The sequence below is a fragment of the Eriocheir sinensis genome, chromosome 16 (assembly GCF_024679095.1).
Source record: "Eriocheir sinensis breed Jianghai 21 chromosome 16, ASM2467909v1, whole genome shotgun sequence".
Classification (NCBI taxonomy): Eukaryota; Metazoa; Arthropoda; class Malacostraca; order Decapoda; family Varunidae; genus Eriocheir; species Eriocheir sinensis.
In genome coordinates this window covers 5,780,355-5,803,886 of record NC_066524.1, presented here as the reverse complement: position 1 = coordinate 5,803,886, position 23,532 = coordinate 5,780,355, and the positions used below count along the sequence as shown (strand labels likewise).

General features: G+C 40.9%; 1 protein-coding gene across 1 annotated transcript in view; it reads left to right on the top strand.

The window, feature by feature from the left end:
* The window catches only part of LOC126999212 (LIM domain-containing protein A-like), a 55,480-nt gene extending 32,454 nt beyond the window's left edge, over positions 1-23,026 (top strand). Inside the window, exons 5-6 of the mRNA XM_050861540.1 lie at positions 15,181-15,259; positions 22,581-23,026. Of these exons, the coding sequence (XP_050717497.1) occupies positions 15,181-15,259; positions 22,581-22,664 (163 nt within the window). The 3' untranslated portion in view covers positions 22,665-23,026. The remainder of the gene's footprint in view (positions 1-15,180; positions 15,260-22,580) is intronic.
* Positions 23,027-23,532: the final 506 nt, after the last annotated feature.

The following is a 23,532-nucleotide window of genomic DNA, read 5'->3' as shown; positions in this document are numbered from 1 at the left end:
AACCCCCAACCCCACCCCAAAAAATAATAAAGCCTGTCTCCAAACATAACTAAGAAAGTAAAGTGAATGGAATGTACAGATAAATCTCTGGGCAAATTTTAGGGCAATAGCCTCATGGTCAAGCTAAGTAAAAAATAAACAAAAGTCATCTTGACAAGCAAAAAAAATTATTTCCCAGCAGCTATCATCGGGGAATTCCTCCAGCCCCGGGGGTGGCTTAAAATCAATATCATATAACTATCCACATCAGATTTCCATTTTCCATAAATTATAAGCCAAATCATAAGACCAGGAAATATTGTATATTACAAAAAAAAAGACATGAGCCCATGTATATGACTATGTTATTTGACTGATTAACTATTTGCACCGTGACGTGTATGTGATCGTCACATACATATAACTTGTGAGGTCCGACAAACGGTTGCGGTATTTAGTTTTTTTTTTCTTTTCTTTTTTATTTCCACCGTCGATGAGAATGCAGCCTCGCATACAAAAGTAGAACCAAAATGAATAAAAACCTTGGCAACTTCATTTATAAACGTAATTTGTTTGTTTGATGAACTGATCCAGAAATTTGCTGCCATCCAGTACTTCAAAACTGATCTTTGCTTCACTAGTTGCTTGCAGATCTGCTGTTTCAGGAGCAAATGAGTCAAAAGTTTTAATGCATCAACCGTGAATGGGAATTGCTCGGAATCAAAACACTTTTGAACAAGTTAGGAAATACATCATTAAGGTTTTTTTTTCTGATAAGTTGTGCAAATAATCCAACAAATGTTTTTTCAACATGATCCAATTTGACATCAAAGTCCTGTCCTAGTGACAATTCTTAGTAATGAGAAAAAAATAATGAGGAATTGTTTGTTTCTGTTTGATCTAAAATCAACTGCAGCCTGCTTGTGAAACCTTTAACCAAACACTGAATGAAAAAGCAAACAAAATTATCTACCTTGATGTTCTGTATTGAGTTTGTCAACGTATTGACGTACATGTAAAAAATGCCATGCGAGCTAGGAAGTGGTGACTACGGAAATGCTGCGCATTCTTATGAACCTGCACTTCCAGAATATTTGCTATTTTATAACGAAGAATAAAACCCTTTTCCCATGTGAAAGACACCTGGCAACAGTGTACATAAGCAGCTCCCGATGTTCGCTGTTTTCTTCAGTCAATAGGTGTTTGAACAGGAGACAGTTCCTCTCCCAGAGCTTTAATAATGTTAATAAGATTAACCACCGTTTGCATCACATCTGAATATATCGGAGAGAGGTCTTTTGGTGCCAAAGTTAGTCTGTGAATGATACAGCGTGTTGTTTCGATGCGAAGGTGTTCTTTGGATACACGTTCACTCAAACCCACATACTTTTCCTTCACTGACGGAAAACCATCCCTGCAAATGGTAACTTTATTGCGGTCTGTGTGGTTTCTAAAAAGAACGTGTGCATTGAATTAACATAGCCACAACTTTGCATGTAGCCGTTAATAAATCTTTCATAGACCAAAAGCTGTGACAGCAATTTTAATAAAAGCCGTTGATTCATCCACTGGCAAAGTTGTCCAAGTAGTATTTCTAGTCTTTCAAAAATTGCTCCGGCAAGTCCTCTATAATACAATCCTATACCTTCGAAGCGTCGTGTGATTGTGTCATTACTCAAAGTCGCATCATCAACAGTTTCAGATAACCTCTTGGCAAATGTTCATCCTTTAAGTAATCCACAAAAGTTATGCAAAAAAAGATTTCCTAATATTTTCTTCTTCTGTGAATGGAGTTTTTTATCCTTTGGAATGAAAAACCTGTCTCATATTAGGAGATAATCTCCCTTTTCCTTCTAAATAAAAGTCTTAGTAAACCCAGACTGGGATGTAATATTTTCATTTACAGCTAAAAGCCCTCAATTGCATTATGTCCAACTGTGTGTGTGGAACCCCAACACAAAATTAATGTGATGCATACTCCATACGAGGGCGGACTGGGGCCCTTGTATATTGACTGTATCTGAAAGGGGGAAAATTACTGGTGGAGATGATACAAAAGGCATAACTTCGAGGAAGCTGGTTTAGCAAGACTTAAGAAATGATGTCTCCATTTAAGATTTTGAATTAAAGATAAACCAGGAGTGTTTAATGTAGGAAAAAAGGAATAGCTGTGTAATCAAAGAGTAGAAGACAGGAGTTTGGAAGATTGTGTCAAGCTGAGAGGCGAAAAAATAGTTTTTGAGGCATTGAAGACACTAAGTTCCTTGTCCTATTAAAATTGACAGAAAGATCAGAGTTTAAGCGCTCTTTAGCGTCTAGCTTTGTCTTGTAATTTTTGTTAGCAATGTCATTAGCGTAGGAGTTGATAGAAAAGACTGTTTAACCCTAGATTACTATCGTTGTCGGACTAACGTGGTTACTATCGATGTCCAGAATTCCGGACAAACTTTGCGGGCTTGAAAACACATATAGGAATGGTACAAAATTTAATTACAAATTTTCTACTTAAACTAGAATACATTCTTAGTTCTATGACCTATAAACTTAATATGTTACCCAAAAATAACATTACGGAAAAAAGAAATTAAAAAATGTGTGAAACAAAAAACGCTACCTTTCCCCAGAGAAGGAACCACTGCCAGACAGTGTTGGCTGATTGTCTTGAGTTGTGGCACACGTGGAGTTCACACGTCCCCCGAAATGTTCCAGCCTCGGAAACCCCATTGCCTGCATTATACTTGATATGCTATAATTTTTATCATGCCGGAATTCCGGACAATTGGGAACACTTCAGGACTTAAGCACGGGAAAAAACACAAACGTACCTCACGCACCAAGGGCAGCATGCTAACTAAAATGTCATGGCCGTACAGCGCCATACGTCTAACAGATTTCCTTCCGCGACGCAAATTAACCCCCCATGCCGGGATTCCGGACAACGATAGTAATCTAGGGTTAAGAGAGATTATCACTGAATAACAGCGAGAGAGAGGAGGAGAGAGAGAGAGAGAGAGAGAGAGAGAGAGAGAGAGAGAGAGAGAGAGAGAGAGAGAGAGATTTACATAGATAGATTTACATAGAAAATCAGACCACACAGACCCCATGGTCCAGACTAGGTGGTCTGTCCTTAAACCCAAGTGATTTTACATTAATCAGATGGCTCCAAAACGTTGCTTTTCTACTCTAGTTAATATTAAGTTCAAGGAAGTGACGGTCGAGCTTGTTTTTAAAGGAGCCAATCGTGTTACACTGGACCACTGATGGTGGGAGCTTGTTCCATTCTCGCACTACAACGTTGGTAAAGAAAAATTTGGTGCAGTCTGAATTTACTTGTCTACATTTGAGTTTTGTGCCATTGTTCCTCGTTCGCAAAGTGTCATCGATCATAAACAATTTTGATCTATCTACATTCGTGAAACCATTAAGTATTTTAAAACATTCGATCAGTTTTCCTCGGAGGCGACGTTTCTCAAGAGAGAACATGTTAAGGGTGGAAAGCCTTTCTTCGTAGGATTTGTTGCGCAAGGAAGGGATCATTTTTGTTGCTCGACGCTGAACACCTTCTAGTTTAGCAATGTCCTTTGCATGGTGGGGAGACCAAAACTGTACCGCATATTCCAAGTGGGGTCTGACTAAACTGTTGTAGAGCGGAAGTATTACATCTTTATTTTTGAATAAAAAGTTTCTTTTAATGAAGCCCAACATTCTACTCGCTTTATTTGCTGCATCGATGCATTGATGTGAGAATTTGAGGTTTGATGCGATTTTAATCCCCAGGTCCTTAACGCATTGAACACTTGTGAGTTTAACGCCGCGTATTTCGTAATCGAACTTCTTATTTTTTGTTCCAACTTGAAGGCCCTGGCACTTGTCTACGTTAAAGGGCATCTCCCATTTATCCGACCAAGCTGAAATTTTGTGCAAATCCTCTTGGAGGCTTTGCCTGTCTTCGTCAGTGAGAACCGAGTTACCAATCTTTGTGTCGTCTGCAAATTTACTAATGCGATTATTGAGTCCAACATCCACGTCGTTGATGTAAATAATGAAGAGCACTGGGCCAAGAACCGAGCCCTGAGGGACGCCACTAGTGACCGGCGCCCACTCTGAGTTAAATCCGTCAATCACTACTCTTTGTTGTCTGTAGCTCAACCAATTCGCGATCCATTGGTTTACTTGACCGTCAATGCCTATTTGCTTTAATTTATAAAGTAATTTATGATGTGGGACTTTATCAAACGCTTTCTGGAAATCAAGATAGACAACGTCCACTGATTTGGTTACGTCATAAATTGAGAAGAGATCGTTATAAAAGGTCAGTAGGTTTGACAGGCAGGATCTTTTGTTACGGAAGCCATGTTGTGAATCCCCAATTAATGAGTGGCTTTCGAGGTAACTCACAATTTTATCTCTAATTATGCTCTCGAATAGCTTACTACAATTGAAGTTAGACTAATGGGTCGGTAGTTACCTGGTATTTTTTTGTCTCCTTTCTTAAAAATCGGTGTCACGTTAGCCTTTTCCAATCCGAAGGGACGATGCCTTGTCGCAAGGACATATTGAATACGGTAGTGAGGGAGGAGAGTATTTCGCTCTTTGTTTCTTTAAGCAGTATAGGATATACTTTGTCGGGTCCGGGACTTTTATTTGTTTTAAGTGAATGGAGAGCTTTAAGGACTTCATCGGTTGTTATTTCAAAATTAGGTAATGCATGCTCGAGATTTACAATAGTACTGGTGTTGTTGGTAGCGAGAGGAAGACTGTTAGTATTAAACACCGAGGAAAAGTAATTGTTTAAGAGGTTTGCAATGTGTTGGCTGTCAGTCACTAGTGCACCGTCGCTGTTTGTTAAAGGTCCAATACCACTTGTGATCGCCTTTCTGTTGTTTATGTACCTGAAGAAAGATTTCGGATTATTTTTACAGTTGGCTGCAATATTTTCTTCATATCTACGCTTTGCCTGACCTACTAGTCTTTTTACTCGTCGCCTGGCATCATTATAAAGTCTAATGTTTTCGGGCGTCCTTTGTTCTTTCTTTAACCTGTAAAACAATTTTCTCTCATTGACTGATTGTTTAATTTCGGTGGGCTTTTATTAGTGTTAATTCGCTTCTCGCACAAGTGGACGAATGTGTTCTGCTGAGTGAGTCAGTGATTTTTAAGGCTTAGCCAGGCTTCATCTACGTTGCCGTCATCTGATAGTTGTATTTCTGTTAGTTTTTGTCGGATTTCTACGAAGTTAGCTCTTTTGAAATTGGGCACCTTTACTTTATTTTCAGTCACTGATGATTGAGCTCTAATGTCGACGCGCACTAATTTATGATCGCAAGAACCGAGGTGTTCTCCTACCGTGACACTACTGACTAGGTTATCTTGGGTCGTTATAACAAGGTCGAGTATATTATTTTGTCGAGTTGGCTCAGAAACCATTTGGCTTAGATAATTTTCTTCTAGAAATTCGATCATTCTATGTGACTCGCCTTCTGTACCTGACAGTGTCGCCCAGTCGATATGGGGGAGGTTAAAGTCTCCTAATATCAGTGAGTCGTTGTTATTAAGTGACTGCCTTAAGACGCTGTACATTTCAAGGTCGTCATCGAGTGATTGCCCGGGAGGTCTGTAGGTGACATATTTTTGTAGGTGATATATTTAAATTGACTTTTGCAATGTTTACTCGCACGCACAAATGTTCAACGTTACTGTTTCCCGGTGTTTTGTCAGTGGGTTGCAAATAGCTTTTGACATAAAGGGCGACGCCACCGCCTCTACGGTTTACACGATCTTTGTTGAAGAGTCTGTAGCCATCTATGTTGTATTCGGAACTTAAATCAATATTTGTGGTGTCGATAAATGTTTCGGTTATAGCAATTATGTCAAAATTTTCTGTTAAAGCAAGACATCTCAGTTCATCAAATTTGTTTCTTAGGCTACGCGCATTGAAACTAAGGATTTTTAAATTATCTAGAGGCTTGGTAATAGAGGTGTTGGTACTTGCGGGATCACGGTTACGGGTTTGTTGCGATGCACGGCGTCTATTTACACGGGCGGGGTGGAGGGACGTGGCCGTGACTCGTTTTTTGCTCGGATGACACGTACTGCTTCGTTGAGGAGCCTTCCGAATTTGGCTGCCCCGATGGGAGAAAGGTGCAATCCGTCCCTGTGGAAGAGCTCACTTTGTCCATAGAAATTGTCCCATGCGTTGAAGAACTCCACGTCAAGCTCCCTACAAAGAGTCTGCAAGCGGTTGTTTAGGCTGAAGGCCTTACTGAAAAAGTCGTTCTCCGCCCAAGTCCGTGGTAGAACTCCTGAAATCAAAATGTTAGGGGATTTAGACTTATACTGCTGGATGAGCCTACGGTACTTCTCCAGGAGTTCCTCAGACCGGGTCGTGGTGACGTCATTCGTACCTGTGTGAATAACAAACAGTGAATCATTAGTAGCTTTTTTTTTTTTTTTTTTTACGTCGCGGCCTATAGCGCCGGTAGGCTTTTTCCCGGTGGGGCTTGATGGTCGGCCCAAGGCTTCTTCCCGGTGGGTCCTGATGGTCGGCCCAGCCCGTTCTGGCGCAGGCGAGTGTTTATAGTGGCGCTATCTTGCATTGGCTCATGCTGCCCTCCCGGAGCTCATCTTTAATCCTAGAATCTAGAGTCCGGGTTGATAGGTGGTCTTCTGGACAGCATGTGGGTAGTTTTAAGCCACTCGGCGGCGGCTGAAAAATCCCAGCTTGGTGGCACCGGGCGGGGATTGAACTCGCGTCCTCCTGAACGCGGTGGTGTTACTCTGTCGATTCAGCCACCGCCTCCCCAAGTGCCTGGGGGGAGATCTCCTCAAGAGCAGCAGTTATATCGTCGATCCCAGCACCAGGATAGCAATAGTTCCGTCTTCGACGAGGAACTCTGCCGCAGAACTCAACGACCTGCTGGCGAATCATGGAGTCACCCACCAGGAAGGTGCTCTCCTGCTCGTCCTCCTCCTCCAGAATGGCAAACCTGTTGAAGCAATGAACAGGATAAATCGCTTGTCTGGCTGGTTTGGCTCCTCCATTCACGACGGTGAAGCCATCATAGGCGGTACCACTAGCATCCTCCCGTTGCGTGGTGTTGTCCGCTGGTGTCGATTGTACCGCTGAGGGCAAGGGGGCGGTTGGAGAAGGGTTTGGCACCACAGCAACGTTAGCCTGGATGAATTCCTGCAAGGAGGCAACAGTGCGAGAAAGCTCTATTATTTTATTCTGACCTGCTTCCATCTTCTCTTCTTGCTCCTGCAGTCTTGTTTCGAGATGCTGCCTGGTGAGAGAAAGCTCTATTATTTTATTCTGGCCTTCTTCCATCTTCTCTTCCTGCTCCTGCAGTCTTGTCTCGAGATGCTGCCTGGAGAGACACGGTCGACAGACAGCAGAACGCCCTGTAAAAAAGTGAGCTGAGAAGCTACCGTTACAAGTACTGCACTTCTTAGGCGCCATCTTAGCTGAAATGAAAGAGATAAAAACACAGAGTGAAGGGGATTAGGTGTGTGAGAGGTAGTTTAGTAATGGAGGAAAAGTGAGAGAGAGGAGGAGTAGGAAGGGATGTGAGGTGAGTAAAGAGGGGGAAAGAGAGGCGGTGAGTGAGGTTTGTGAGATCAAGGAGGGTTAGGAAATAGGTGAGGTGGGAGAGAGGAGGAGTAGGAAAGGATGTGAGGTGAGTGAAGGTGAGGTAAGGAAGAGAGAGAGAGAGAGAGAGAGAGAGAGAGAGAGAGAGAGAGAGAGAGAGAGAGAGAGAGAGAGAGAGAGAGAGAGAGAGAGAGAGAGAGATAACATAACCCTGCGTTGTTGGTCAACAGTTTGGTGGCCTACAGATATAGAATAGTCTCCGTCTACCACAGTAAAGATGGAACAGCCTGAAAGGAAAGTGGTGAGAGAGAGAGAGAGAGAGAGAGAGAGAGAGAGAGAGAGAGAGAGAGAGAGAGAGAGAGAGAGAGAGAGAGAGAGAGAATCCGTAGGAGGGTAGTGTAGGAGGCGCGCATTTGTGCCAAACTATGTCAAAGGTTCTCGATATATGTCTAAATAAAGCAACAGCAAAATTTTCACCAAAACGCCTGAAAGGATGACCCGGAATTAGGGATGGAGCATTCGTATTCGGTATTCGTAATCGAAAACATTCGAATACCATATTTTGAATAAATATTCCTAGAAATCAAAGTATTCTCATTCGTATTCGAATAAAAGGGGAAAGTATTCGTATTTTGCAAATAATCATACGAATACTTCAAAATTTATGATCTGAAATAACAGCCGTTGTTCCTTATAACTCCTGCCTCCTGCTGGGCGGGGAGTATTCGTCGTATATAGTACAGGGTGACAGCGCGGCTGGAGTCTGACTCAGTTGCCACTTGCCAGCGTGGACGCTGACTGTGTATTCAGTTTTCATGAGCTCATTTTACTGTTACATAACTTCAGAATAATTCTACACCCAATTACGTCGAGTAGGTATTTTTCAATGAAAAGTATTCATGATTGTATCAATGAATACTTTCACGAAGTATTCGTATTTGTATTCGAATTAAAACTATTTCAGTGTATTCGAACTCGTATTCGTATTCGTTGGAATTTGAAGTATTCGTATTCGTATTTAAATACACAATTCTTGTATTCGCTCCATCCCTGCCCGGAATCCATTAGGAGAGCCAGATCAACATTAGAACGCCCCGTGAAGAATCTAAATTGGTGATCAGAGAGAAGGTCAGAAGTTGAAGAACTTGAGGATTTTAAAAAGAAAGCAAAACTATAGGACGGTATTTTGCATGATTGGAGCGGCCACCCTCCTTAAGCACAGCTTGTATGTAGGGGCACCACTTGGAGGAAAAAAAGTTCGAGGTTTAAAAAGAAAGACCAAAACGTTTGACCAGGGAGGGTTGGGAGGGTGTGGCTGAGTGCTCATCATGCGGGCGTGGTGCGTAGTCACATCTACACAACTACATAAATTGGAGTGATGCCATATTTCCTACACTTTGTTTGTCATATTTCCTACACAAAAACACCTATCCAGCACATTTCCTACACAAAACTGAGTACCCAGCATATATTCTACACAAATCGGTGCATCCGGCGTAACTTCTATAATTAAACTGTCACTTCAACAATTCTGCGATTGCGTAGAATATACAAAAGTGAAGCACAAACCAACGCGCTGTTTATGCAGACGAAACGCAGTTGCTTTATGCAAGAAAGAGTACAAAATACTGTAGAATATTAAAGTTGGAAACGTTTTATTTCTCTTTAGAACAACATACGTATATAAAACTATAAAACAAGTCTTAATATACAAATATAAAACGAAACTATGAAAGTAATTTAAAATTTGATTTCAAGAGCACATTCATTTAAGCACATTTATTTCAAAGGAACTTTTAAATAAGTACCTGAAGCCTGTCATGAATGGCTGTACGACAAGTTGGGTTGTTATTTATCTACTGCCACCACAAGAATACCTATGCAATCTGCATAGGTGGCAGACTGTCTTTTTCCTTCGCCTTAAGCAGATGCTGCTCCGAAGTTCCGGAGGAAGATCTTGCGCACTTGATCCATTGTTATCAGGTCCCAGCTGCTCATCCACACTCTACGCAAAAATGTCTTCTAGAAGTTGGAATAATAAAACGGAGGTATCAAACGGTAAACGATAGCAGGTATTGATGTATTGTGTCAACATGTATGTTTCATCCTGGTGCTGCCTGTGATCAGTGTTTCTGGCAAACTTCTATTTTTGACGAGTGATCTCCGAGTCTTCATCCAGACGCTCATTGTCCTTAATCGTGTCTGCATGCCATCAGATTATTCAAATGTGTTAACTAAATGTAGATGTTCGGCGTGTGCATGCGGACAGTGAGTAGCTTTCAGTCTGTTGTGATATGACTCGGCAACATTATTTGTTCCATAAAAAAATCGAAGACAGGAAGCCGTTCCGGAGTGACTTTTCCAATCCAGTAATGTGTGATGTAGGCTTCAAATGCAGTGATCTGTGCCTGGGAATGCTCGTTTACGTTGAGACTTTCTTGGAAGAAAGAATTAACGGCTTCGTACATCCGGTTGGCTGGTACATAACTTAGAGTCGTGATCTTTTTTACGTATTTATTGATCTGCATCTTGTCGTTGCACAGTTGAGTTAGCCCAAAGCCTGCTAACTTAACCTAACCTAACCTAACCTAACCTAAGATTGTTGACGTCACGCGCGGAGTCCGTACTGCCACCGCTTGCCTCTCTACGTACCCCATATTATTTTCTATCGGCGTCGCAGACGCCGATCAACAGATTGTTCATTTTCTTAATGTTGTTGTTGTTCTCTTCAAGTTGTTTTCCTGGCTTACCCATGCATTGTAGACATGACATAGTATAATAACATTTGTTAGCCCTGATGAACCCTACAACATGGCATTATAAACAAAGTCAGTTTTTTTTTTTTTTTTACGTCTTGGCCTATGGCGGCGGTAGGCCTTCATAGTAGGGCCTGATGGCTGGCCCCAGCCCGTTGTGGCGCAGGCAAGTATTTATAGCGGCGCCATCTTTAGTTTTCAGCATTTTCCATTTTAGACCCCTAGTTGCATAATATAAATTGTTGGGGGGGTGTTGGAGGGTCATGCGACGCCGATCTAGCACAGTTTTTGTGCTACTAACACTTGTTTCGTACATGCTTTTTAACTTTATCTTTCCACTTGTTATTAGAGATTAGTGTTTCCTTACTACTACCGATCGTTACTTTTCTTATTTCCATGATCTGCAGTATTCTACATATATATCCTTCAGTGTTCTAAACATGGATTATTAGAATTACATGAAAAACAGCGGAGGACAAGTAGTGTCAGTTGAAAGACATGAAGGAAATGACTGGAAATCTGATTGGTGTCAAATGATCGGACAGGAATTCAGAGAAAAATATTTGAGTAAGAAAATAAATTACGGGAAAAGGTCACAATAAAGGCATTGGTAAAATAAGTCAAGTAAAAGTTCCAGGTAGAAAAGTCTCAAATCAGAAAGCGTAGGTGATAAAGGAAAAGAAGAAAGAAGGATCGATAAATGAATTCAAACACCTCATGCTGATACCAGTATTACTTAGTAATAAACATCCTTGATATTAACAAACATTAAGAACTTCAGGTTTGATGATCTTGGCAGTGTTTCTTGCTGTAATAATACCGATATCCCCTCTACAGCAATCACTCAAATTGCTCAGGATGACATAAATACACAATGAAATTGGTAAAGTGTAAGCATCTCTACGATGCTTCTTATTGTTAACGATATCATTGTGGGGTGACTGATTCTGTTTGTTACCCACTCGTTCCTACGTGAACACACAAATACTGGGTCACACGTAACCTCGTTCTCATAAACGTCTGTAACACAATCACGACAAAACAATGGTAGAGTAAAATCTTATTCATGCTTTTTCTGGACAGGAAAGGAGGATTAATATGTGATAGATTAAACATTTTCTCACGCTGTAACCTTATTGTTTTGTGACCGTGCTAGATGTTTATCATCCCTCAAACATTATACATCCCTGAGAAGTGTATTAAGGCTATATTGTATCCCTTTGTTGCTAGATATAATCATAACCATTTGAAGACTGGCCTGTGCTTAATGTAAGTACGAGTTATGAAACATCACCACCGAGAAGTGTAATAACTAATAAGGCTATACTGTATCCCTATGCTGCTAGAAATAATCATAACTATTTAAAAAGTATCCCGTGATTGTTGCAAGTACGAGTTATGAAACCACCACTGAGAAGTGTATTGAGGCTACACTGCATTCCTCTCATGCTGGAAATAACCATAACCATTTGAAGACCATCCCGTGATTATTGTAAGTACGAATTGTGAAGCATCATCATTGGGAAGTGTAATAAGGCTATTCTGTATCGCAATGTTGCTAGAAATAGGCTAATAGCAATTTGAAATATAGCTCGTGATTATTGTAAATAGGCTACTAGTTATGAAACATCATATCTGATAAGTGTATTAAGGCTGTACTGCACCCCTCATACTGGAAATAACCATAACCATTGGAAAATATCCCGTAGTTATTGCAAGAACTAATAAAACTTCATATTTCTGATTAATAATATAACTAGTACATTAGATTTACTACCAAACATTTAACACCCTTACATTTTATGAATTCAGTTTTAAAGAAAAGTGAGGATTGATGCCCAGCTGAGCGGAGTGTTAACCCTCACTGGACGATGGCTGCTCACCAACTGAATATAAATTACTGACGGACTCCGTGGATGACGTCACGGCAAGCTCACTATAGTCTGTCCACGTCGAGTTGAACCCAGAAGCCCCTCCCCACAGGCGATGTAGGAAGGGCATAGTCGCTCTGTTGCTGGTGATTGGTTGATGGTGATGGGCAGCTAAGCCGATTTGGTTTGGGTGAAACCTGTTGGAGAGCGTACACTCAACAGGGCTTCCTTAATATACTAAAGTTTCTTCATATTCTGTGTAAGGCGTGAAAAAAATCAACAAACGAGAATCGTGAATACATTTTCTGTCACCTAATATAAAAAAGTAATGGGTATCCGTAATCGTGGAGCAGATATTGGGTGAGGGAATGAACATTTCAAAAAGACCTTAGCGTGAGAAGGAGCAGCATAGGTCAGATAGGATCGCCTCCATGTCGCCCACCGTCACCAGGGAACTCTAATCCCCCTCCCCCTCAGGCCCCTCTTGGGTCCAGACACGTGAGGCCTGCCTCTCTCTCTCTCTCTCTCTCTCTCTCTCTCTCTCTCTCTGTATGTGTGTGTGTGTGTGTGGTTAATAATAATAATAATAATAATAATAATAATAATAATAATAATAATAATAATAATATTATTATTATTATTATTATTATTATTATTATTATTATTATTATTATTATTATTATTATTATTATTATTATTATTGTTATTGTTATTATTAGTATTATTACTTTTTTTTTGTGTGTGTAAGTGTGTGTGTGTGTGTGGGTGTGTGATGGGTGAGTCAGGAGAGCAGCACTGAGGTCAAGACTGCACCCAGTCCCTTGGATCAAGTGATTAGCGGATACAGGAAGGGGCGCCATCTTCACCCGCTAATCCCGAGGTACGAGGGAGAGCCTGTGGCCTTGACCTCTGTCCTGCTGTACACCTACCTACCCGACCCTCGTCACCAAACGAACTTTGACGTAGTGTACTGCACCTCCCACTTCCCTAGCTAGCAAATCCCACATATTTAGGTGGAGTCAGTAGGAGGATAGCAGGCGGGGCTTCTTGGGTCAACTGGAAGCAAACGGACTATAGCCCAGGCGGGGGCCTGTATATAGAGACGGCCTTGATTAGCCCCTGTTTCGAAATTTTTCGGTACAGGTTTTCGGAAAGGTGAAACTGACAGCCACCAATCTGAACCTGTGGCCAGCAAGACCGAATTGTTTTATCATAAATATGACTGGAGTCCTGCGGGAAATGTGGCTCCTACCTTTCGTGGGGTAGGATTTTTTTTTTCTTTTTAGGTGCTGCCTGTAGTGCCAGTAGGCTGTGTTAAGCGGCCTCTTCGACGACCCCAGCCCGACGCAGGTGAATTTTATTTATAGTGGCTGCCGTGGTATACATATAACTCTTGCGTGGCTCATACTGCCCACCGCTGCTCCTCTTGACCGAAGTCACTTAAGTTAGGGTTGGGTGAATAATATCTGAACCGCATGTGGGTAATCTTCCGCCACTCGGCGATGGTCTGAAAAATGTGTTTCGTTGAGACTTGAACCTAGTCCACGCTAGGTTCACTGGCTCACCACACCCACACGCTGACCACACCGCCACCGCCTCCCCATATGACTAGAACCCTGTAGGAATTGTGTCAGAATAGATTTTTGTGTGAGGAGATATGTGTTGTATCCCTGTAGGTAATGTCACTATTCTTTAAACTCCCAAAATCGTAGATGTGCGTGTAGGAAATGTGTCGTAGGTAATGTGGCACACCTCCGCGGGCGCAGTGTCCTGTAGAATCCGGGTTCAAGACCCGCCTGCCGGTACGAGCTAATATTTTTTTTTTTTTTTGTAACCACAGTGTAGTCTAGTACTACCCAATGCTGTCCAGAGGAAACCAGACTAGCGAAACTCTCTATAGAGTCAAGGGGAGCTCCGGGGTCAGCATGAGCCAAGAAAGATAATGCCTCTATGAAAAAAAAAAAAAAAAGACTGCGCCACTAACGGACTGAAGCCGCCCTCCAGCCACATTATGAAAGCCTACTGGCGCTATAAGCCGAACGTAAAACAAAAACAAAGGTGCCAGCACGGAAGAAGAGTTTTTAAGACAATAGAAGACACTCCATCGGGTCCATAAGGCTTCTGAGGAGTCAGAGAGAGCAGAGGGGGAATGAGTAGGAGAAATATGCACTGAATCATTCTGAGTGAAATTTTCAGACAAGTATAATCGAAGAGTTCTGCTTTAGAGACAGATGTGACAGCAGTGTTGCTATCAGGAATTAGGAGACGTGGGAAAGATGAACAAGTGATATTGTTAACAGATAATTTTGGTTAGGTGCCAGAAGTCTCTTGAATAATTAAAGATAATGCATATAAGTTTCGTCCTCACAGTACGCAGAAACGAAGAAAACTAGGCACTTAAGCCTTAAAAAGACCATGAGGAAGACAGACTCCGCCGCTGCAGTTGAGCCGCCGCCTCGACCGCCTTATTGATATTGGCCAGTCGCAAGGTGTATCCCAACTATTAATCGGAAATAATTAAACTCCACTGTAACCAATCCTAATATCGCTTCCTAATGGCGGGCTTCACCTCTACTCTTCAACCCCCCCACCCCCTTTAACTATTTCCGCGGAAAAAAAATTATAAAGGAAATGAAGAAAATAGGTATGCCAGTATAATATGTTTCAACGTCAGCAGCGTGACGGGAGTAAAAATATATAAATATCGTGTATGTTTGCATGTATTCTTTTCTACCTTATACGACATTTACCTTTATACGCAACACAGCGCTGTTCTTTATATCTTCACAGTCTGCTGTTTTTCCTCATGCGATACTGGTGTTCAGTCCTTCTTAATAAATCACTCTCTGCTCTCCTGCAGTGATTCGACACAAATCTGAACTCTGCACTGACTTATTTGTGACGTACAGGATAAAATATTTTATCTTTACTCCTATCACACCTCCGTCCCCAACACTGTTCAACACGTCCCTGCATTATCCCCCAGCGTGCTGCCTGCCGCTACAGTGCTGAAGAGAGAAGTGAGGGCGGCTCCCCCAGTGCCTCCCCGACCTACCTGTCCGGAGGTGAGGGTGCCAGTAATGCAGTAATGTCTTTGTCCCTCTATCTCCTATATCTCTGTCTATCTGTCTCTGCCTCTTTGTCTCAGTTTCTCTGCCTCGGTCACTGTTAGCCTCTGCTTTTCTGTGTTTTTATCTGTCTTTATCTATATCAGACTCTGGGTTTGTGCCTTTTTCTTTTTCTTTGTGTCTGTCTCACTCCCTTTAAGTTTCAGTCTTTGCCCCCGCTTCTATTTCTACGTCTCAGTATTAATGTAACTGCTTATTTCTGTTTCTGCCCATCTCTCTCTCTCTCTCTCTCTCTCTCTCTCTCTCTCTTTCGCTGTGTGTGTGTGTGTGTGTGTGTGTGTGTTTTTTACAGCAAGGGAGGCAGCTCAAGGGCGAAAAACAGAAAAAATAACCAAAAAAGCCCGCTGGCCATTACTCCGAACAAAATATAAAGAACGACAGTCCAGAAGAGAGGTCAGTTTCGGGTGGAGAGGTGTCGTGATGCTCTCCTCTTAAAAAAAAGTTCAAGTCGTAGGCATACAGACGGAGGAAGGCTTCCAGAATTTACCAGCAGAAGGGATAAAAGAATGAAGATGCTGGTTAACACTTGCATGAGGAATTTGGATATAATATGGATGAGGAAGTTTAGTAAGTCGTGTGTAGCGGGGCCGTGGGCGGAGGAGGAGTTCAGTTCGCAAATTCGGTAGAGCAGTGAACATGAAAATATCGCAAAAAGATAAAAGAGAAGCAACATTGCGGCGAAATTTAAGAGGTGGAAGGTGTCTCTTTACCACTCCTGTGAGGATGACTATTCAACTCCACAGAAATTACAAAACTGAAGGCTAGATGCTACGTAATCTTCTATCCTCTGACCTTTCAATCATTTCTGAGTGGAGCAGAGGGAATGTGGTGTCCTCTAATGGCTCATAAACTTTTAAAAAATCCACTTGACAACTCGGTGCAACCATCCAGACGGTTATCCCTCACTCTTCATTAAACACACAGCTACCCCTTTCATCTACTAATATTTTCAGCCCACGCTTAACTCAAAACCTCAGCTGGAAACTTCATATATCAACTTTTGTTAAATAAACTTTTCTCTGTATTGTCTCCACCAGCTCTTTTCTCCCTCTCCTATGCTATCCATATATATAAACGGTGTTGTCAGCCTCGCACTGAGTATGCCTCTCTTATGTGATGGGATTCCATACACAGCCATTATGGGCAGAAAAGAGTCAAACGCATTTCGTCTCATCTGCTCCTTTTCTGTTGCTTTTTTTTTCCACAAATAGAAACAGAAGAGGGTAAACATAAAAACTACAACGTACAAAAGTCCGGAAAACTACTGCTTTCAACAAATGAAAAGTGTTAAGGAATTAGAAAAGATTGATTAGAAACATAAGACTCCATAAGAGTTTGGAAATACAAACGAAGGAATGTTCTTCCAGAGTTTAGCAGGGCAAGGAATGGAAGAATGAAGATAATGGTTAATTCTTGCATAATATATTTGGACACACTATGAGGTAAGCTAGAGTAGAAAATATTATGCAGCGGGTCCGCGGGAAGAGGGGAGCTATGCAGCAAACCAGTCAAAGAGGAGCAGTCAGTATGAAAGAGCGTTAGAAAATAGAAAGAGATGCAACATTGAGGCGAATTTTAAAGGAAAAATTGTCAGTAATGATGAGGCGATACAAAACGCTTGATCTCGAATAAGATAATTTAGCAAGAGATGAAATAACAATGAAGTCTCCAAATAAATACAGAAAATACCGAAAATGCTTTAATGTAAAAGAAAGGGAAAGCTAATCTTATCTAAATATAGGGAATAGATATTTGCAAGATGGTGTCGAGTTATCAGGTGAAAAAAAAATTTGAGGCATTAAGGGGAGGCACAACAACTGGATGAAAAATATTCATAAAAAAAAAGTTTTCAATATTTTTGTTTGAAACTTTTGCAATGTGCAATGGCACCATTTTCTGATATTATGGTAGTAGGTAGAACATTTTAGTTCATGACGTCGTGACGTCATGACGTCACAGCTTAAAAAATTCACGTAAATTTTAATTTTCACTCTAGAGTTACCAAATTTTGCATGGTATTAGTAGAATAACATATTAACCTACCCAAGACAGTTTTTTGCTAAATTCGTTTTAGTTCGTGAGAAACCGCTTTCGCAATTTCATGAAATAATGACGTCACTATTTTTTTTAGCTATATAACGTATCCAGAACAAGACTTTTTCGAATTTCTTAAAACCCTGTCTTGGAAATGTAGACATACCCATTATGTACAAGTATGGTGAGTTTCATTTAGATCCATCAAGTTTTTTGTGCACAGCTACTCATTGAAGTTAAAATTTGACGTTTTGAGATAAATGAGTTTAAAGTTTTGAGTATGACATATTATGTGGTAATTATCGAGGGATTCGATTTCTTTTAAACCGTGTTGCCACCCGGTGTTCGTTATTTACTGACTACGGCTTCATTCTTGAAGCTTTTTTCTATCTAGATATGCGAAATACTAAAAAATTATTTTTTGACCTAATTTTATCATCTCAGCTGTTGTGCCTCCCCGGGTTATCTTCTGCCTCATTAAAAAATTAGAAAGTCTGCATGCATGGCTTAAGGAACGGCCAATATTTAACTATGATAGTTCAAACAACTATTAAGCAAATAGTAAGGACTGGGGAAAGAGGGGAGAGGCGGGGTATTTATTTAATTAATACTCACTTGGTCAGAGGTTAGGCCTTGAGTCTTATAATTCCTGTGGAGGATCTTTATTAAAAGATGTTGAGTAATACTGAGTAGGTGAAATGCCCGCCTTAGGGTGGGTCACACTAGATAGACACATGGCTTTCTCATTTCCCAGGGAGTTCAGCCCTACTGTGGTGACAGTGCGGCACCTGCTGGTTGAGTGCCCCACTTTGGGGGACCTGCAACCTCCTCTCCCGGTGTCGGGGTACAGATGAGAGTTTCTTTCTCTGGTGCTGGGAGTGAAGACTCTCCCCGGGGCATGACACTTATGGCGTTCTACAGGAGGCTGGCGTCCTCAACCATCTGTAGGTTTTATTAGCCTTTTATTGATTTTGCTTTTATCATGTTTTTAATTAATTACCGGTTTTTTTGTAGTTTTATATTATAGTTTATTTTGTTTTATATTCGGCGCCATATGATCCTGCAGTTGCGGCGCCAAGAACGGAACTCCCCCAATCAATCAATCAATCAACCCGTGGGGGCGTACGGGGGTGGGGGGGTGGGGGGAGGTGACTTGGTTGAACTTTTTGACGGATTTAATAACTTGAGTAGGAATGAAGATTAAAAATTAGAATGAATTTGAACTAAATTCCCGTATAACTGAGTACTTCTTTTGTAGGCTGCCACCATTCCGCGTTCTGTCGGTTTCGACAGCTGGACAGGGAGAAAGAGAAGAATAACGACTTTGAAAGTAAACTAGCTCAGTCACGCCGGGTCGTGATACTGTAGGAATCTTGATAATGTAGACACTTTTTTATGGGAGGACGTAAGGTAATTAATTTCCCGTGTGTCTTCCTGCCAATCTACCGTACATTACTACTAAGGGAAGGATACTTAAAGGAAAGATAATGTTCATAATTAAGGGGATTTACTGTAATAGAAACTTACTAAGAACGAACGGGGGAAATACACAATATTAAAGAGGGGGAGGGGGCTGGAATTAAACCTACAAACTGGTTACTTATAAGGGCCTACATTTTTAAACACGAGTCGGGGCGAGGGATGGGGCTTGGGCGTGTGTGTGAACACGCGTCAGTGGGCGCCAATACCTAGCCACAAACTGACTTTCCAGAGGCCAGAGAACTAGTCAAATTAGTAAACAATATACTATATGTGTGAATATATAATTGATTATTTACCAGAAGCAGAGGGATTACAAATACACGTAATATTAGAGAGGGGGGGAGGGCAGGTGTGCGTATCACAACTTAGCCTTTCAGAGGCCAGAGAACGAGTGACGTTGACGTTTCCAAGCGGCGGGCAGGTAGCGGCGGGAAACAGTTAAACTGAGATGGTCTGCATGCATGGGTTGGAGAACGGGTAATATTTAACAATGATATTTTAAACAACTATTAAGCAAATAATGACTGGAGAAAGAGGGGAGAGGAGAGGGGTTTTGATTTAATTAATACCACTTGGTCAGCAAAAATTAGTAAACAAAATTAACTTTACTGAGGACGAAGCCAACAGTAAATAGCGTACGAACTCGCGTCTAGACATCGTCTCGAAGAAAGGGGAAAGGGGGGGGGGGGGATGGGTAATACATGATTGATACACAATGACTTCGATTGGCTGACGTTACTACACAGTTTCCCTCAAATTACAGTAGGCTAATTTCCGGGCATCACATAGGGGTATCGACAAGGGAATGAAGAAACAGTTTGGTTTTGAAATAATATATGTAATGAACAATAGAAGGAAAAAGAAATATAACATAGATAGCCCTTCGGAACACCACTGCTTACACTGTGACTGTCTAAATGAATGCATAATTCCAACAGGAAGGAAAGCTAGTTACTTAAAAACAGGGGCGGAAGAGTTTCATCAGGCAGGGTATCAGCACGTAAGTACAGACATAAAGGACAGTAGTAGGAACTTAATCGAGTCATAAAGCCTTCTGAAGAGGCCTGAGAGGGGCTAGAGAACATCATTCCTACGACTTTTAGTAAAAGGCATAGTGAATTCAGTGGGGGAAAGAATAGGAAGAATATGCCTTGAATCATCCAGAGTTGAATTTTCAAAGAAAGTTTGAGCAAAGAACTCAGAACGAAGAACTGTCAAGATGTGACTGCTGTAGAACCGTTTAAGGCAAGGTAGGAAAAATGAAATGATAAATTCTTAAGCGGTATTTTTGGCTAAATCCAAGCAGTCTGGAGAAGAATTAAACAAGAATGAACAAGATTTTATAATTTTTTCGAGATAATTTTTGGGGGGTAAGTCGAAGAATAGTTTCGGCACAAATTTGGGCCCAGGTACCTTTTATGAATTACCTCTCAATCACTGAATGAAAGACAACAAGGGCCATTGAACCCGTAACCCCAAAGTGGTCAAAGATATACGTCGGCTGCTGCACCAGTTGCTCTAGAATCTAGAGCAACTGGTGTCTAGAGTCTAGATCATTAGGTGGTGGTGAACAACAAAATCTTCTCAGATGGAGATTTCAGCGAAGGGCGAATAGGTCAAGATGTGCCCCACCTTGGAATTCAAATGGTCAAAGAATGTATAGAGTTGGTAGAGTTAGGCGAGATATAAACAGCGCAGACATATTTAGATATAAAATGACAAGTACGTCTTTGGCAGATGTCCGAAAATTTTAAAGCATCAATGTTGTGGGCACGAGAGCAAGTGATGTATTTAGTGAGACGCATCATCCATCTTTAAACTGAATTTTATGATTTAGAAGGTAGGAGGGAATATACTGAAAATTACTGTCAGTAGCTCCAGAAACCTGTGTCTAGGTCAGGAAGAAAAGGTGAAGTTTTGAGCAAGTGAGATTGTTCCACATCATGGAAATTAAAGCGATGACTACTAATTGATTATATTGCAGAGGTAAATGAAGAAAGTTGTATAGGAACTATCAAAACGCAGTCAGTTAGTCTTCTACCTCTAAATTTCATCGCAGTGCTGTCTCTTTTTCTATCTTCTTCCGGAATGTTCATGCTAACTGCGCCTCTACAATTGCTGACTGTACTAATTCCTACTCTAGCTATCCCTATGATATTCGAGAGAGTTAACAAGCATCTTCACTCTTGCATCCCTTCCATCGCCTTCCCAAGTCTATATTTTCACCTGCCTACGATTTGAGCGGCCTCAGGAAGGGAGTTTCAAGAGACCGTCCAACACCGTTATAAATGGACTATTTGAATACTCCCATACTTTGCTTATGGGAAGCATTAGCAGGATTTTCTTTGTCCCTGAACTGCTTTTTCACTGTAAAAAAATATGCCTTTAATTCTAACTCTGTTCCTTCCAGTCTTTTTTGTTTGTGCTTCTGTTTCTGTCTCTGCATCTGTTTGTGTGCGTGTCTCTCTCTCTCTCTCTCTCTCTCTCCGACATTTTTTTCCCGTTCTGTGTCTGTCTCTATATCTGTCATTTTCCCAGTCCTGTTTCTGAGTATTGGTATTTATGTCTCATCTAAGCATCTCACTCCCTCTCTGTCTGCGGCGGTCACTGTTTTTGCGTCTTTTTGTTTATCTTTCTTGAACTGTTTCGGATTGTGTCTCTGCCTCTACGTCCTTATCTCTGTCTGTATGTCTGTGTGTTTGTCTTTATTTATATGTAACTGTATCTGTGTTATTGTGTTATCTGTCTTTACCGCTTTTGTCTCTGTTTGTCTTTGTCTCGCCCCTGTCCACCCAGCAGTGAGTGGGTACCAGATATTAATCGGGGGTTGTGTCCCGTCTCCTGGGATCTGTTCCCTTCTCCTATAATTCCTTCTCCTTCTGTCTCTCTCCGGCATATGACCACAGATGTTGCGCCGAATAAACGAAACTTTCCAACTTGTCTTTGTCTGTCTGTCTGTCCGTCTGTATCTCTGTTTGTCTGTGTGTCTGTGTGCCTCTGTCTCGCTCATTATTATTAACCTATGGCACATTTTTCTTTTTGGTCTACTAATTGGTTTTGTCGATTTTTTTTTTCTAAAGTGTGTGTGTGTGCGTGTGTGTGTGTGTGTGTGTGTGTGTGTGTGTGTGTGTGTGTGTGTGTGTGTGTGTGTGTGTGTGTGTGTGTGTGTGTGTGTGTGTGTGTGTGTGTGTGTGTGTGTGTGTGTGTGTGTGTGTGTGTGTGTGTGTGTGTGTGTGTGTGTTCTTTCCTTTTTATGCTATCTATTTATACTTTTACAAAGACAGAGCATGATAAAACTGTTCCGACTTTAATTCATTTTATACTAGGCACGTAACACTGATTTTGTGTAGAATTTGAACATTCACAAAATACCTTTTCAAAACTGTATCGTTCACTGATCACTTTGTCTTGTAGTTATAGCTGATTCTTTTTAATTATTTCTTTGTCATTTCTATTTTGCAGTTCTTCAAAGTGTCTTCTATATATCATCTATGTGTTGTTTAATGAAATATGTTTCCTTCTTCCTCAGTCACACGCTTATTTGATCTCTAAGTTTGTATTTTATTTTCTCAAAATTTAATTTCCACGGATGAAGCCTTGTTTCAGATCTTCAGAATTTATTTTGTAATCTTTGTTGATGTTTCTTGAAATTTATAGTCCATGAAAAACGCATATTCCGGTGTTGGTTGCAGGTGGCAATTTCACGTGTCAAACTTACACATGTATTTCTACTTTTTATCAGGGCCAGGCGTACGGCAGGAACAGGAGCTGCATGTCTGGCAGCGAGGCGATTAACTCCATCAATGCCTTCAATCTTGGCAAGTGAAGCCGCTGACCACCATCTGCCCTCCCCCTACACACACACACACACACACACACACACACACACACACACACACACTTCCTCCCCGACATAACCACAGTACAGAGAATGATGACCGAAATGATTCAAAAGCTTCGAGGCTGAAAAAGTTAAAACGCTAAAATCGCACTTTTTTGGGAAAGTGTAGACTGTTTGATGTGTTAAAAACTTACATTTTCATGATCCCTTTACTCGTGATCAATTTTGAATGGCAACACATTTCGAAGGGAGAAACAAGTTGGTAAATACCTGTTGATTAGTGATGTACTCGGACAACGTATATTCAACCAATCAGATTCCAGTAAAATTTCCGTGGAAAAAGGGCACCTCTATGAGGCAGTGCATGTTTGCTTGAAAAAAAAAAAAAAAAAAAAAATATATATATATATATATATATATATATATATATATATATATATATATATATATATATATATATATATATATATATCTTAATTTGTAATGTTATTTAAGGTGCACAACTTTATCCATTGCTATTTGAATATCCAGATAAACTGTGCCCTGTGACTTGGTTATATCGTAGCATTACGCATACATTATATCCTTTTTCGCCATCTGTGTTGTTAATTTTCAATTTATTAATTATATTTTTAGGTAACGCATATATCTTTATTTTCTTTATATGTTTTCAGTCGCTCAGCCTACTAAAGAATATTCGGTATTTTTTTCATTACTTTCTAAAAACTCGGTGTATCGTTAGCCATCTTGTAATTACTATGGGCGATGTGATTCCGCAAGAATATATTGAATAATGAAGTGTGAGGATCGAGTATCAAGTGTGAGGACCGAGTATCTCGCTTCTTGCTTTTCA